The sequence below is a fragment of the Lepus europaeus genome, chromosome 15, assembly GCF_033115175.1.
Source record: "Lepus europaeus isolate LE1 chromosome 15, mLepTim1.pri, whole genome shotgun sequence".
Taxonomy (NCBI): domain Eukaryota; kingdom Metazoa; phylum Chordata; class Mammalia; order Lagomorpha; family Leporidae; genus Lepus; species Lepus europaeus.
In genome coordinates, this window is record NC_084841.1 from 13,313,837 (window position 1) to 13,329,767 (window position 15,931).

Here is a 15,931-nt window from a genome sequence, read left to right on the forward strand (position 1 = left end):
AGAGGAATTTTGCTGGAAACATGGTGAATGATTAAGCCCTTACAATTCAAGAGAGGAAATGACTCAGAGATGACACCATCAGGGCCAACCTGGGTGCTGCGGGCCCATGGGAACTCTCCACCGGTCCATTGCCCCAGTCCTTCCATGCACTCTGTAAGTGCCAGGGCTGGGCTGGGCCTTGTCTCCACCAGAGACATAAAGTCAAGGGTGATGAGGGCTCCAGGGGAGGTTTGCATACACACAAGAGAGACCAGACAGTCTCTGTTCTTGTCTACCCCCACTTCCTGGAGAAAATAAATACCTGAGAATCCACACCTATCTTGAGATCACAATGCAAAGCCAAGAACATCAGAGACAAGCTCTGTAGGAGTGGTGGAGTGGCAGAATCTACAGCCTTGAAACTGCCCGGCCCCCTGCTGTTTGAGATAATAAATAGCCAGGGTTAAGTTGGGCCAACTTTGGTTGGGGTTTCTTTTATCGCAACCAGAATCTTCCTGGTACAGGGCTTAGGGGTTATCTTGGCATAACTGGTGCTAGCCCAGCCTGGTGCCTGGCACACAAAGGGAAAGCCCTCAGCAACAGTGGGCTGAGTAATTAACATAGAAACTGACAGGGCGTGCAAGGAAGGATTTAAGTGGTTCTCCATATTAAAAAACAAACAAAAAACCCCACAAAACAAAACAAAACAAAAAAACAGCTTTCTAACTAGCAGCTGATAGAGACAGAATTACTGAAAACAAAAACAATGGAGCAAGTTCTAGTTACAGTGGTGAGGCAGGAACAATGCTGTAGTGTGCCCCAAACCTGGACGACACTCCCTTGTGATAGGTACAGCAGTCAGCTGGTAACAAGGGGCCTGAACGTGGCCAGCTACGCAAGATGGCAAGAGGGATACTTGCTCTTTCCGTGCCTGGTAGCTACAGACCCTCTTTGTGGTCCTCTGCGCTCTCCACCTTGCACCTGCCACCTGGGTACACTTCAGGTACCATCTCCAAAACAGATGAGGTGGACAAAGCCGGGTCTCTCACCGACCCATGAGCAAGAAATAAACCATCCCTGTGTGGAGCCCTCGGCATGTGGGGGTGTTTGTGACAACAGTTGGCCCATCTTGGCTAACAGAATACAGCAGAAACACAACCACGGAGAGAACAATGCTCAAACTCCACAGCGCGGACTTGCTCAAGGGAAAGAAAACCCAGGATTCTCACTGCCCTGAGCGTTCGTTGTGCTTAAGACGTACTTGCCTCTAGCTGCCACTCTGCACCCCCGCCTGTGTGCCCTTACTCTCAGCAGAGTCTGCCAGAGAACCATGGAGCACCAGCTCTAGTCCCCTACTCGTGGACACGATGAGAGAAACTCTCAAGAACCGGGAAAAACTCGCCAGACTGCAGGCCCAAGTGCGCACTGGTGGGAAAGGAACTACTCACAGAAAGAAGGTGGTTTCCTAGAACAGTGACAGCAGATATGAAAACCTTCAGCTCTCCTTAAAGGAATTAGAGGCAAAAGGTATCTCTCGTGTTGAAGAGGCGAACGTGTTTACAAACCAAGGAAAGTGACCCACAGTAACAACCCCGAAATCCAGACTTCACCATCACAGGCTGTGCTGGGACAAGCAGCCAGCAGAAATGCTCCCCAGCATCTGAAACCAGCGCAGTGCACACAGCCTGACTGGGTTGAGGAGGCTGGCCGACGCTCTGCCCAAGCAACCATGGAGAGGACCATGATGATGAAGTTCCAGATCTCATGGAGAATTCTGACGAGGCTTCTGAGAATCATGCAAACTGAATGGAGTCAGTTTTTGAAGAAGAAGTTGAAGAAGTTACTGGGAGCTGCTATTTTATATTATGACTGCTTTTTAAAATCGTTTTGTTTATGATTTGAATAAATCTAGAACTCTAATATTTTTAAGATCTTTTCAGTTTTTGCTTATACCCAATTCATTCTTTACAGCTAATTAAGCTGAAAAGCCTGGGAATAAAGTTTGAAACAAAGGTTAATAAACCTCTTTGCTAAGTTAAAAAAAAAAAAAAAAAAGGACTTGGGACTGGCACTGTGGCAATGAAGGTTAAGCCTCCCTCTGCCGTGCCAGCATCCCTTATGGGCACTGGTTCAAGTCCTGGCTGCTCTGCTTCCAATCCAGCTCCCTGCTAATGTGCCTAGGAAAGCAATGGAATATGGCCCAAGTCCCTGGACCCTGCACCCACATGGGAGACCTGGAAGAAGCTCCTGGTTCCTGGCTTCTGCCTGGCCAAACCCCGACCATTGCAGTCATTTGGAAAGTGAACCAGTGGATGGAAGATTGATCTCTCTTCCTCCCTCCCCTCACCACCTTTCAAATAAACATTTTTTTTTTTTTAAGTACTTGGAAGAAGATAACAGCATGGTAAGAATACCTACGGCTGGAGATTGAGAGTCACAGATATCAATATCTACTGATCTCTAAGGCATGTTTTTTCTCATTGTACCTTACCTTCTTCAAGCATCTTTTTTTTAAAAAAAGATTTATTTATTTATTTGAAAGGCAGAGTTACAGAGAGGCAGTGGCATAAAGAGAAAGACAATGTGTGGGGGGGTGTCTACCACCCGCTGGTTTACTCCCCAAATGGCTGCAATGGCCAGAGCTGAGCTGAACCAAAGCAAGGAGCCAGGAACTTCTTCCAGGTCTCCCACACAGGTGCAGGGGCTCAAGGACTTGGGGCATCTTCTACTGTTTTCCCAGGCCATAGCAGAGAGCTGGATCAGAAGTAGAGCAGTCAGGATTCAAACTGGCACCCATATGGGATGCCGGCACTGCGGGTGGTGGCTTTACCTGCTATGCCACAGTGCCAGCCCCTCCTTCAAACATCTTAAGGGCATCTCTTTCTGCCATGTAGGTGAACCACGAAACAAAAACAAAACTCAGATGTGTACAGCACTCTACAAGAGTGCTTCTCAAACTTGGCAGCACATCCAAATCACCCAGTATGTTTGTCATCCACACCTGGCGGGGGCAGAACTCAGTCATCAGCATTCTTTACAGTTTTCTGGACAATTCTACCATGAAGCCAGGTTGAAGAACTACTGATCTGGAAAGCAGTCCCACATAATTCAGACAGAACTGTGCTAGGATATAAGTGGTGACTACTCATATATTGGCTATGGAAATGTTCCATAAACAAGGCAAAAAATGAAAATAAGTAAATTGCTCATAGAATAAACCAGAAGGTTCTGGACATTAACGTGAAGGTAGCAGGATCTCTGCAGCTGGGACACTTTGATCCAGACCCCTCACCACTTGCTCCCCTGCCTGAGCTCTCCTTGGCTCTCCTTGGCTCACGGCAGCCATCGTCCTCTGCTGTGGTTCAATGGGGCTGTACACACACACACACACACACAGAAGGGCTTTAGGGAAACCATTTCCATTCTGATGAATCAAAATGAGATCTTGGTATTAAAGCACAAATCACCTTTGTAACAATGAGAACAAAACAAAAAAGAGAAAGAAAGAAAAAGAAAACCCCAAATGCTAATGTGGGACCTCACAGGCCAGGTTAAAAAACTTTAGAATTTTTAGTAGTCACAATGCAAATTCAAAAGGCAGTTTTTAGGCAGGAGTGTCCTGACCAAGGTGAAGGTTTTCAAGAATCACTCTGACTCCCAGGTGGAGGACAGAAAGGAGGGAAGTGAGAGGGAAAGCAGGACCACAGATGTTAGGGCAGAAGTCGCATGAGAGGGATGGGGGGCAGCAGGAAGACAGGGGAGAACCCCAAGGAAGACTGACACACAGGGAGGCTGCGGGGCCTGGCTGGGGGTGTCGGGGCGGGGTGTGGGAGTGGATGAGAGACACAGTAAGCACCAGGAACAGGGAACGACTCCTGAGACCCAGGAGCCTGCTAGGTTATGACCCGAGTGTTGGTAATATAACTTAGTACGTTTGTCAAAACTCCTCATATTGCACACTTTGCTGTATTTTACTTCAGTTTGGAGAAAAAAAAAAAAAGACCAAAGAAACAAAAATCTAACTTCTAGATCAAAGAATCACTTCCAGGAACTGAGGCAGGATGGAGAGGCCACTGGCTGAGAACAGGAAACACAAGGGCAGGAGCACGTTTCTGGGACACAGTGATGAGTTTAGTGCACGTCGCCAGGAGGCACCTCAGTGATGACACCTCAGGGGCACTTGGACGTAAATCTGCAACTCCGAGGAGGCGGCAGGGGCGCGTGGAAGTTTGCAGGGGTCATGCGTGCTCAGAGAGGAAGACGCAGGTTGGGTTAGAAGAGGAGGGTGTGAAAAATGACAGAGGAGCTGAGATGTGGCCAGAGAACTTGGGAGAGAGCCAGAACACGGAGCCCTGTGGACAGGAGCAGGCCAGCTCACTGAGGCACATGGGCTGGTTAAGGAGGGCAAATCTTCTCCCGAGATGTAACATTCTAGAAATTTAAGGCCAGTGACCCAGTACAGGAGGAGAGGGCAAGGAATCAGCGGCCTTGAGGTCAAAGGTGGAACAAAGTCATTAATTAGGAAAGCAGGGAGGAAATCTCCAGAGCATGCCTGCACACAGCGCCCGTCACCCACTGACAGGCTGATCACCTAGTCTTCCACGGGCAGCGCGGGTGCCAACAAACTACTGTTTTTATAAATAAAGGTTTATTGGAGCACAGTCTGGCCCACCTTTGCTTACCCTTTTGCATTCATGATGAAGCTCAGAGCTCAGCAGCTGCTACATAATAGGTGGTCTCACTCAGAAAGGATAAAATACAAACTCTTTGACCCCATATGGAGTTTGAGGAAGGTTGACCATAGTGACTCCATTTTGTTTTTTTGTTTTTTGACAGGCAGAGTGGACAGTGAGAGAGAGAAACAGAGAGAAAGGTCTTCCTTTGCCATTGGTTCACCCCCCAATGGCCGCTGTGGCCGGCACACCGTGCTGATCTGAAGCCACGAACCAGGTGCCCCTCCTGGTCTCCCATGCGGGTGCAGGGCCCAAGGATCTGGGCCATCCTCCACTGTACTCCCGGGCCACAGCAGAGAGCTGGACTGGAAGAGGAGCAACTGGGACAGAATCCGGTACCCCAACCGGGACTAGAACCCGGTGTGCCGGCGCCGCAGGCGGAGGATTAGCCTATTGAGCCGCGGTGCTGGCCAACTTCCTTTTGCAATAGGAAATGGAGCAGCTCTGGCTGAGCCCAGTGACATGAATGAAGGGCTTACCCACCAAACACACGGAACCAGTGCTCAGTTCCAAGATGACACAAGAACTCTTTTAAGGACAGGGAGACAACTCTCCCCAAAATGGCCTAGAAGACAAGGAACTTTGGCTCTGCACCCCAGGCAATGCTGCCCTCCTGGTGTTGCAGGGATCTCCACTTTTAACAACTCCCAGCTGCCGCAAAGTGACTCTGCAAGCAAGTCAGTCCGAAGAAACAGCAACCTCAGTGAACTTGATGTCCGCCTGCCTGGTGACCGGAGCCTTCCACTCCAGGGACTCCACTCCACTATCCCTTTCTCTCCTCCTTGGAGGGAGTGATGCCCATTACTCGCTAACCTTGCAGGTTTGCTATGGCTGACTTGTTTGTCTGTGTTTGACAGACAGATCTGACATTGTGGAAAGACAAACATGTTGGGGCCGGTGTTGTGGCATAGTGGGTAAAGTCTCCGTCTGCAATGCTGGCATCCCAAATAGGTGCCAGTTCGAGACCCAGCTGTTCTATCTGATCTAGCTCCCTGCTAAAGAGCCTAAGAAAGTAGTGGAAGATGGCCCTGGTGCTTCGGCCCCTACACACACGTGGAAGACCTAGAAGAAGCTCTTGGCTCCTGGCTTTGGATCTGCCCAGTTCTGGCCATAGCAACCATTTTGGGGGTGAACCAGTGGATGCAAGATCTCTCTCTCTTCTCCTCATTCTCTAACTCTGCTTTTATAATAAAATAAATAAATTGGGGCTGGCGCTGTGGCGCAACAGGTTAATGCCCTGGCCCGAAGCGCCAGCATTCCATATGGGAGCCGGTTCAAGACCCAGCTGCTCCACTTCCAGTCCAGCTCTCTGCTATACCATGGGAAAGCAGCAGACCCGGAAGAAGCTCCTGGCTCCTGATCAGCGCAGCTCGGGCCACTGCGGCCAACTGGGGAGTGAACCAGCGAATGGAAGATCTCTGTCTCTCTCTCTGCCTCTCCTCTCTCTGTATAACTCTGACTTTCAAATAAATAAATCTTTTAAAAAAATCTTAAAAAAAAAAAAAAAGACAATTGTGTGGTGGTCTCCTCGTAGAGGACTCTTCCTGGAATGCACACATGGTTGTGTTCAACACCAACCCTTCCCACAGCACTTTCTACTGGTCCCCAGCAATACAACATTCCCCTCCCTGTGAATCAAATGCCCCTGAGTCACACAACTGTCTGAAAATACAAATCGGATCATGTCCTCCCTTGCTAGCACAATTAGGAAACTTTTCTACGATCTGAAGGATTAAGTCTAAAGGCCTTAGGAAGCCAAACAAAGCCCTTAAGGTATGAACTAGTACCAGGAGGCGGGATCCTGTTCAGTCAAAGGGACTGAAGTTCAAATCTTGTGTTTATTGCGAAAAGCTCAAGTCTCTTTCGCAAGTCATTCCCTCCACAGTGCCCAGCCTCAGTTTCCCAGCAGAAAGTGCCATCGGGACACCTCTGACCCCATACAAATTAAGTCTTCTCAGTGGACGGCAGTTCCCTCTCTCTGCCTTCCCAACCCCATCTCCTTCATCTGCTGTGTGACATGAATAAGAGCCCTGTCCCAAGTCTTATTCTGAGCGGTGCCTTACCAATGCAAGACACAAGTTTTGTGCAGCATTCTAACACCGTCATCTCGAAAACTATTTCCAGAAATAGAAAAACACGAAACAGTTCAGCAGCATTCCAGTATACAAAAGACATACGAGAAGAAAAACCAGAACAAGCAAAGCTAGTGGAGACCCTGAACCAACGGGACGTCTGTATCACTCAGCACTTGCTGGGCAGCTGTTGAATGCCGCGATGAGCTGGATTACAGAGCTGCAAATTCAAATCAGCCACGGGCCTGCCTACCCTGTGTTAGAGCACTTCCAAAGGTTTGGGAAAAACAGGCACGTTTATTTTGGAGCAAGAAATCTGTGTACAGTTTTTTTTTTTAAAGATTTATTTATTTGTTTGAAAGTAAGAGTTACACAGAGAGAAGGAGGGGCAGAGAGAGAGAGAGAAAGAGAGAGAGGTCTTCCGTCTGCTGCTTCACTCCCTAATTGGCTGCAAAGGCCAGAGCTGTGCCGATCCAAACCCGGAAGCCAGGAGCTTCCTCCGGGTCTCCGACAAAGGTGCAGAGGGAGGCCCAAGCACTTGGGCCATCCTCCACTGCTTTCCTGGGCCACAGCAGAGAGCTGGACTGGAAGAGGAGCAACCGGGATAAAATCCAGCGCCCAAACCGGGACTAGAACCTGGGGTGCCAGCGCCGCAGGCAGAGGATTAGCCAAGTGAGCTGCGGTGCTGGCCCCCGCACAGTTTTTTAATATGCATATTTCATGAACTTTTTAAAGATGCCTCATTGCCTTAAAAGGTACTGAAAAGATTATAAAAAAACTGAACTCTGGCTGCCCTTCACACAAAATAGGAGAAACTGGGGCCGGCACTGTGGCGCAGCAGGTTAACGCCCTGGCCTGAAGCGCTGGCATTCCATATGGGCGCTGGTTCGAGACCCGGCTGCTCTTCTTTCCATCCAGCTCTCAGCTAAGGCCTGGGAAAGCAGCAGTAGACAATGGCCCAGACTTGGGCCCCTGCACCCACATGGGAGACCCGGAGGAAGCTCCTGGCTCCTGGCTTGGGATCGACGCAGCTCAGCCTTTGCGGCCAATTGGCGAGTGAACCATTGGATGGAAGACCTCTCTCTCTATTATATATCTCTGCCTCTCCTCTCTCTGTGTAACTCTTTCAAATAAATAAATAAATAAATCTTAAAGAAAAGTAGGAGAAACTAAAGTCGAGGTAAAGTGTGCTAGATCAGTTGAGGTCAAATCAGTTTGATGAAAAAAATTAGTTAAGGCTGGCGCCGTGGCTTAACAGGCTAATCCTCTGCCTTGCGGCGCTGGCACACCGGGTTCTAGTCCCGGTTGGGGTGCCGGATTCTATCCCGGTTGCCCCTCTTCCAGGCCAGCTCTCTGCTATGGCCTGGGAAGGCAGTGGAGGATGGCCCAAGTCCTTGGGCCCAGCACCCGCATGGGAGACCAGGAGAAGCACCTGGCTCCTGGCTTTGGATCAGCGCGATGCGCCAGCCGCAGCGGCCATTGGAGGGTGAACCTATGGCAAAAAGGAAGACCTTTCTCTCTGTCTCTCTCTCACTATCCACTCTGCCTGTCCAAAAAAAAAAGAAAAAAATCAGTTAAGTAAGGTTTAAATTCATACATACTGTCACGTGATTCACAGTTGACATCTTGCTCAAGAAAGGATTTTCCGTGAGATTATAAAGGAGGGGCTGGTAAAGCCACCACCCGCAGTGACAGCATCCTATGTAGGCGCCGGTTCGAGTCCTGGCTGCTCACTTCCAATCCAGCTCTCTGCTATGGCCTGGGAAAGCAGTAGAAGATGGCCCAAGTCCTTGGCGCCCTGCACACACAAGGGAGACTCGAAAGAGCTTCGGATCAGTGCATCTCTGGCCGTTGCAGCCAACTGGGGAGTGAACCAGAGGATGGAAGAACATCTTTCTCTCTGTCTCAGCTTCTCTGTAGCTCTTTCAAGTAAAATAAATAAATTAAAAAAAAAAAAGATTACAAAGGAGCTGAAAAGTTCCAATAGCCTAGTGACATCACAACATCACATCACAACACACTGCTAGGTGTTGATGGTGATGCTGGTTGTTTAAAAGTAAGGGTACACAGAATTATGTACAGTACATGAAATAAACCACTATGTTACTGCTTTATGTATTATTTATCCTATACTGTTATTAATCTTTTAGCATGTACTCCTGCTACTTCTAAGAACAAGCCTGCTGTAAAATACATGTGTCGCATGGAGAGCAGTCTTACAATCTCCTGTTGTCTGCTCTGAGACCACATGGAGTGACCTCACAGGCACACTGTGATGTCTGAAGGAAATCATCTGGCAATGCATTTCTCGGAATGGATCCTGTCACTGAGCAACTCACAACTGTGTTTATACTGTGATGTGTTTTTATTTATATCATCATAGGCTGCCATTTAAATGTGCAAAAAAGGATGAAATAAAACTCTAAAGTTTAAGAGAGGCAATAACTTTGAAAATGAGATCCAAGAAAGAGGCTTGGATTAGAAGCCCAGGTACCTGGCACTACCACCAAGCAGCTGGAGAGCTTGGTCAGTGATGTGTGTTAAGGGAAATGAGAGAAAAACTGTTCTAAGAAATCCTGGTGAGTTCCAATTATGCTTATTTTGCGATTTTTAAAGGCATTAGCATGACGATGTTTTGAAAGTAGTAGAACACATCTCATCCACCAGGGGGCAGATTATACCCAAGGAAACCAGACGGGATCCTGTGCTCAGCAAGTCCTCAAGTTTCTCCTAATTCCCATAGCCCCATTCCCCACTTAAAAAAAAAAAAAAAAAAAAAAAAAAAAAAAAAAAGCTGCTGGAGAGATCTATTAAAACCCAAACACATTTTAATGAGAAATCTATTCTTCAAGTGTATTTCCTGAGTATTAATTTAGATAAATACGGTTACTCTTCTCACATAGGCAATACATAAAGGCCGCTTTCTCTTTGGGACTCACCCCACCCCCAGCCCCCCTTATTTTTAAATACCACAGTCTTTGGCATGAAAATGCCAACCCCTTTCCGTTTTATTACACACACACACACACACACATACACTCACACACAATGGTCTCATTTGATTTTTCACTTTCTTCTTAAGCTGCTCTGTGTAGCAAGTGATACATTAGTCATGCTCTCATTTTTTCCACGGAAAGTAATAAACACAAGTAATTATCAGTGGCAAATATTTAGTATCTAATATGGCTAACAATTAGATCTTAAAATAGATTGGGTCGTCTTTCTGTTAGTCTTACTAAATTACATAATGCATGCTAAAGTCATGGACTTAAATTCTAATTTCTGAACTTTCAAAAGCTCTGTTGGTACACTAAGCAAGGGCTTCATTCTGACACCTGCGAGAGTGTTGGGATAATCCCAATTTGCTTAACTGAATACACTGACAGCCCCACTACCCAAGTTGTTTCCACTGCCAGTACATTATGTTCACATACATGTAAATCCCACTTGTTTGAAAATGCAAACAATTCTTGGGGCCAGTGCTGTGGCACAATGGGTTAAGCCACTGCCTGTGACTCCAGCATCCCACACTAGTGCCAGTTTGAGTCTTGGTTGCCCCAGTTTCAATCCAGCTCCCTGCTAATGCACCTGGGAAAGCAGCAGAGGACAGCCTGAGTGCTTGGCCCCTGTTTCCCATGTGGGAGACTCAGATGGAATTACATGTTCCTGGGTTTGGCCTGGCTAAGCACCTCCCATTGCGGCCATTTAGGGAGTGAACCAGTGGAAGATCCGTGTATCCCGCCCAACTTTATCTTTCAAATAAATAAATAAGTAAATAAATATATAAAAGATTAATGTTTTATTTATTGTTAATAAGTACTTATTAATAAATAATTTATTTTATTTCTAAATCAGAGTTACACAGAAGGACAGGCAGAGACAGAGAGAGTGCTTCCATCTGCTGGTTCACTCCCCAAATGGCTGCAATGGCCAGGGTGGGGCCAGACTGAAACCAGAAGCCACAGGCTTTTTCCAGGTCTCTTACATGGGTGCAGGGGCCCAAGCAGTTGGGTCCATCCTCTGCTACTTTCCCAGGCACATTAGTAGGGAGCTGGACTGGAAGTGGAGCAACTGGGACTCAAACCAGTGCCCATATGGAATGCTGGCATTCCAGGTAGTGGCTTTACCTGCTATGCCACAGTGCTGGCCCCATTAAATAAATTTTCAAGCAATAAATAAAAGTGCAAAGAATCCAAGAAGGATACCAGGTAAACATTGCCAGGAAGAAGCACACGCCCCCAAAAGTGGTTTCCTGTGTGGCGCCTGGGGGCACCACTGTGGAGCAGCCACATAAAGGCTGTCAGAGGGTTTTAATGCGCTGACACTGGGAGATAGCTTTGCATGGTACCCAACACACCATAACCCTTCAAAAACTGTCAGCAGCTTTTTCACACTCGTCTTCAATCTGCTGTTCCACAGGCCAGCGTGAGCACGTCTTACCCGTCCTTGGGAGTGGGGGCGCTCTCCTCTTCCCTCTCCTGGCATCTCTAGGAGGGGCCCACCCCACCCCCGGGCATACCTGCACTCCCTGTGGCATCAGAGTGGGGTCTGGATTAGGTGAACTGGGGAGAAACTGAGCATGCACCCCCTTGGCCCTTTCTGGCGTGCAGCCACCTGTCACCTGGCTATAGCCCTGACCAGGTGGGTCTGTCACATGCAGTTCTGGGAAGCCCAAGGGAGCTGGAGCTCAAGGCTGAGGCAGGGCTTGCCGCCTGTCTCAAGTCTCCCTTCCACTGAATGGAAACACAAAGGGTGAGAGAGGTCTCTCAGATCCTCCCCTTTCCTCTGGAGTAATTACTTTACTCTAAGCAGGGACTAAAAGGCGTTTAAGAGATGGCAAAGTCTTGCTCCCCACTAGCAGCCCTGCAGAGGAGCCAGGAATGAAGAAGCCTGGAAGGCTGAATGAAGGGCACCTGGACACCCAGAGGAACCAGAGGAGCGACACTCATGGCGTCTGCTTTGGGTATCACTCAAGGGCGCCATCCAGCCAGGACAGGATTCCGACAGAAATCCGTAACGAATGAGAACATCCAACAGGAGGTCACTAGCATGCACAAGATGTTTTGGAAGACTTCACAGAAAACACACATTGTGAGAAACTATGCACGGGTTTCAACATTTTTTTCTTGCATCAAATTTACCTTTTAATTCCATATTTTTTCACAAGAATTTTGAAGTACTCTCATATGTGTAAGGTCAATTTTAATTCACAAATAAACATTAAAAGATTTTTAAAAGAAGATATATCAGGATATATTATACAAGTTCTTAAGACAATTTCTAATGATAAAGGTTTTGACAGGGGGCTTTATTCCAAAAAAAGTAAGTCTTAGCTAAAATAGGAATGCCAGCTCCTTCCTCCTCCATCGAACTAAACGTGCTCTTATACCATTCTCTTAATAAATACATTGTTAGGCCCCTTTTACAGCCAATTCAAGCATCAACTTTAAGAGCACTCAATTCTTAACATTTCTTAAATTTGGGAAATTGTATCTAGAGAAAATTTATCATACTGGAGAAAAAAAGAGACACTGTTCAGATATACAAGCATTCTGACTAGTGTTGTGGAATACGTGGAACATTTTTAAAGTGAAAGAATTATGCGACATTTTCTTAAACAGAAGAATCACGTCTAAACAAAAGAATAGGGGCAGGCACTTGACACACAAAGGCACCACTTGGGCCCCTGCACCCTGTGTCACAGTGCCTGGTTTCAGTCATAGCCCTGTTTCTGACTCCAGCTTCCTGCTGATGTGCACCTGGGAGGCAGCAGTGATGGCTCAAGTACTTGAGTCTCTGTCTGCCACCCGTGTGGGAGACCAGACTGGTTCTGAGGCTCCTGTCTTCAGCCTGCACCACCCCAGGCTGTTGTGGGTACTTTCGGGAGTGAATTAATGGGTGGGAAATTTGTCTTTCAAAGAAATAAAAAATAAATATTAAAAAAAAAAATCCTAAAGAGCAATTAAGGAAAATAAAGCTTTTTTTTAAAAAAAAAAACAAAAACAAAAACAAAAAAACAGGAGTGGAATGGAATAATGACTGAGGACAAGAGCAGGCCAATGTGGTCCACGTGCCCTGCAAGGGGAACCCTCGTGCCTTCTGCAAGCTGTAGCTATGGATCTGTTCCCACGGAAAACTCCACAGGCAACTATAAAAGCTCTTCTGGGCTAAGCAGGCCAGTGTGCCTGGAGCTGGTGCTGGAGTGCTGTGGGCAGGGCCTGGGACTCCCACTCCCCCGCCAGGGTTACCTGATGAGGACACACTGGTTGTCGTGGCGCTTCCACAGGCAGCGGTAGCACTCGTTGGCAATGGCGAAGATGTGTGGTGGGAGCTCCCCCAGGTGGTGCCTGCTGTAGCGCTCCATGGTGGCGCCTTCATACAGGCCGGTGATGGGCTGGTAGGGGTTCACGGAGGCGATGATGGAGCCAATGTAGGTCTGCAAGCACACGGGTGGGACATGGGCTCGTTACATGGGCGGGGGCCTGGAGATATAAGCCGTCGCCACCAGGGGACCTCCTCCCTCCATGGTGCACTGCTGGCTGCCTGCCCAGTGGGCTCATCACACACAAGTCCACTGCTGTGCGGGCACAGAGGGACACAGCATCTGGCTTCCCACCGTTTGCCTGCTCCCCGTGTCTTTCCGGTGCAAACTCGTGCCACTCTGTACAAATGAATGGAGTGGAGAAGGAAGAGAAGCAGCCCAGGCCCAAATCCCTGTTCCCCAGTAGCCTTCCTATCCCGATGCCTTCCTCCTAAGAAGAGCTGTCCAGTACGGTCTCCCTCCTCCTCCACTGGCTGTTAGCAGCAGCAATGTTAAAGTCACAGGAAAAGCAGAAAACGGACTGCAGGTAACTAGGGGCTGGGAAAAGGGGCAGAGTTTTGCTGAATGGACACAGGGTTTTCAAACATTTGGGGGTGGGAAGGGTCCCGGTGGGGTTAGTAGCTGTCATGCACCGCCCTGTGAATGTACTTCATGTCACTAAACTGGACACGTGAACAGAGTCCGCATGGCCAGGTTTATGCGCTGCGCAGTCAGCCACAGCTTTTCCAAGGACCCACGACTGCTTTGGAAATGCTCGCTATTCTTTCTTTAATTGCAGCGCCTCATGAAGTCACACATAATCTATCCGGACCTCAGATAACTGACAGGCTTACCCTTCTGACGTAACCTCCAGGGCAGAAATTCAGCAAACACCTTCAGAGAATCCAGACTCCTCTTACTTAGGCAGCAGATTGCTGGCCACAGTGTTATCAACGCTTGAAGCTTTGTGCTTAAGGCCCTGCCATAGGAACATAGCTGTTCACTGGCTCCGTGGTTTCAGGCACAGACACAAGTAAATCGCATGCAGGGGGAAGCAGCATCCTGCGACCACCGCCTGCTGCGCCTTTCATGGAGTGCAGGCATGGGTGCCAAGGGCTTTACTGGGTGTCAAGAGCAATTTCTGTCCCCTCCTGCATTTGTGTGTTGCCGTTCTGACCCCATTTACCCCGGATGTGACCCCATTTGGGGACAGGGCCTTTGAACGGACAACTAAGTCAAAATGAGGCCAAGAAAGGGGCCTGGATCTATTCTGATGACCAGTATAGGACAAGAAAATGTAGACATGAAAAAGTCACCAGGACACACACGCACAGAGCGAAGGACACACGCAGCACAAGAACAAGGCAGTCATTCAGAAGCCGAAGAAGAAACCAAGCCGACACTCTGATCTTGGGCTCCCATTCTCCAGCTCTGGAGAATCAGTGTCTGATGTTTAACCCTCCTCATCCATGTATTCTGTGATACAGCCCTAGCAGGTGAATCCACAGGGCCTGAACCCTTTCCCCTCTCAGGGACTCGGAAAGTCTGTAGGTTTACTGCACTTGGTGCTCGGTTTTTATTTATTTATTTTTTTTTCAAGTAAGGAAACTGAGGCATGGAGGGGAGGCTGCAAACAGCACCTCATATTCAATCAGTTGCAGAGATAAGATTTCCATCCAGGCAAACTCATTCTAGAGGCATCTCCTATCACATCCATTGCTAAGGTGCAGCAATTCAACCAAGAAAAAAAAAAAAAACAAACGAACTAGACAAAAGGTCCAAACATCCTGCGAGCATCTGCCCCATATTACAGCAATTTGTAGTCATTTATATTCATGGTGACTGCCAGGAACATCACACACACTTTTCTAATGTAAGGAAGTCTATGTTTTGGAGATAATTTGAACCAAAAAAAAGTTACAGACATAAGAGATATCACGATAGAAATTCTAGTCCTAAGAATATATCAAAGGGAACTGAAAGCAGATACTCAAGTGCTTGTGCATGCATGTTCAGAGCAGCCCTATTACTGCAGCCAAAAGGCGGAACGCACTGACTGCCCATCATCAGGCCAATGGAGTGACAGGACGTGGCAGACCCACAGGATGGACTCAACAGCCACACGACGGAACAAAGCTCTGACACAGGAAGCCACCATGTGGATGAGAACGTCACACGAAGTTCAAGAATCCAGACTCAGAAGTTTACATATCCAGACACAGAGACACCGGTGGTTGCTAGGGGCAGGGGCAGAAAGGGGCGGGGGAGTGATGGCCTAACACACGCAGAGTCTCCATTTGGAAAGACGAAGATCTTTTGGAACAACATAGGTGTTTGTTGTATAATACTGGGAATGTACTACCCACCATTAGGTTGTACACTTTAAAGGGGTTAATATTTTGAAATATATGTTTATTTGATGGAGCCAGCACCGTGGCGCAGTAGGTTAATCCTCCGCCTGCAGCACCAGAAACCCATATAGGCTCTGGTTCTAGTCCCAGCTGCCCCCTTCCAGTCTAGCTCTCTGTTATGGTCTGGGAAAGCAGTAGAAGATGGCCCAAGTCCTTGGGCCCCTGCACCCACGTGGGAGACCCGGAGGAAGCTCCTGGCTCCTGGCTTTGGATCAGTGCAGCTTTGGTCGTTGCGGCCATTTGGGGAATAAACCCAAGGACGGCAGACCATTCTCTCTGTCTCTCCCTCTCACTATTTGTAACTCTACCTCTTAAATAAATAAATAAATAAAATCTTTTTAAAAAAAGAAGAGATACTTAAGTCATTATATGAAAAACAAAATAAAATAAAATGTTTCCAGTCGACAATGAGGTGGCCAGGCAGTTACAGGCCAC

General features: G+C 47.8%; 1 protein-coding gene and 1 pseudogene across 2 annotated transcripts in view; one reads left to right on the forward strand and one right to left on the reverse strand.

Moving 5' to 3' along the window:
• MYO10 (myosin X) overlaps positions 1 to 15,931 on the reverse strand; it is a 251,839-nt gene that overhangs the window by 119,413 nt on the left and 116,495 nt on the right. The window contains exon 4 of one of the 2 annotated variants that reach the window (XM_062212206.1): positions 13,033 to 13,220. The exons of the other annotated variant lie outside the window; for it this stretch is intronic. Coding sequence (XP_062068190.1) covers positions 13,033 to 13,220 — 188 coding nt within the window. The remainder of the gene's footprint in view (positions 1 to 13,032; positions 13,221 to 15,931) is intronic. 2 annotated transcript variants of the gene reach the window in all.
• LOC133774575 (transcription factor BTF3-like) lies at positions 1,347 to 1,785 on the forward strand (annotated as a pseudogene).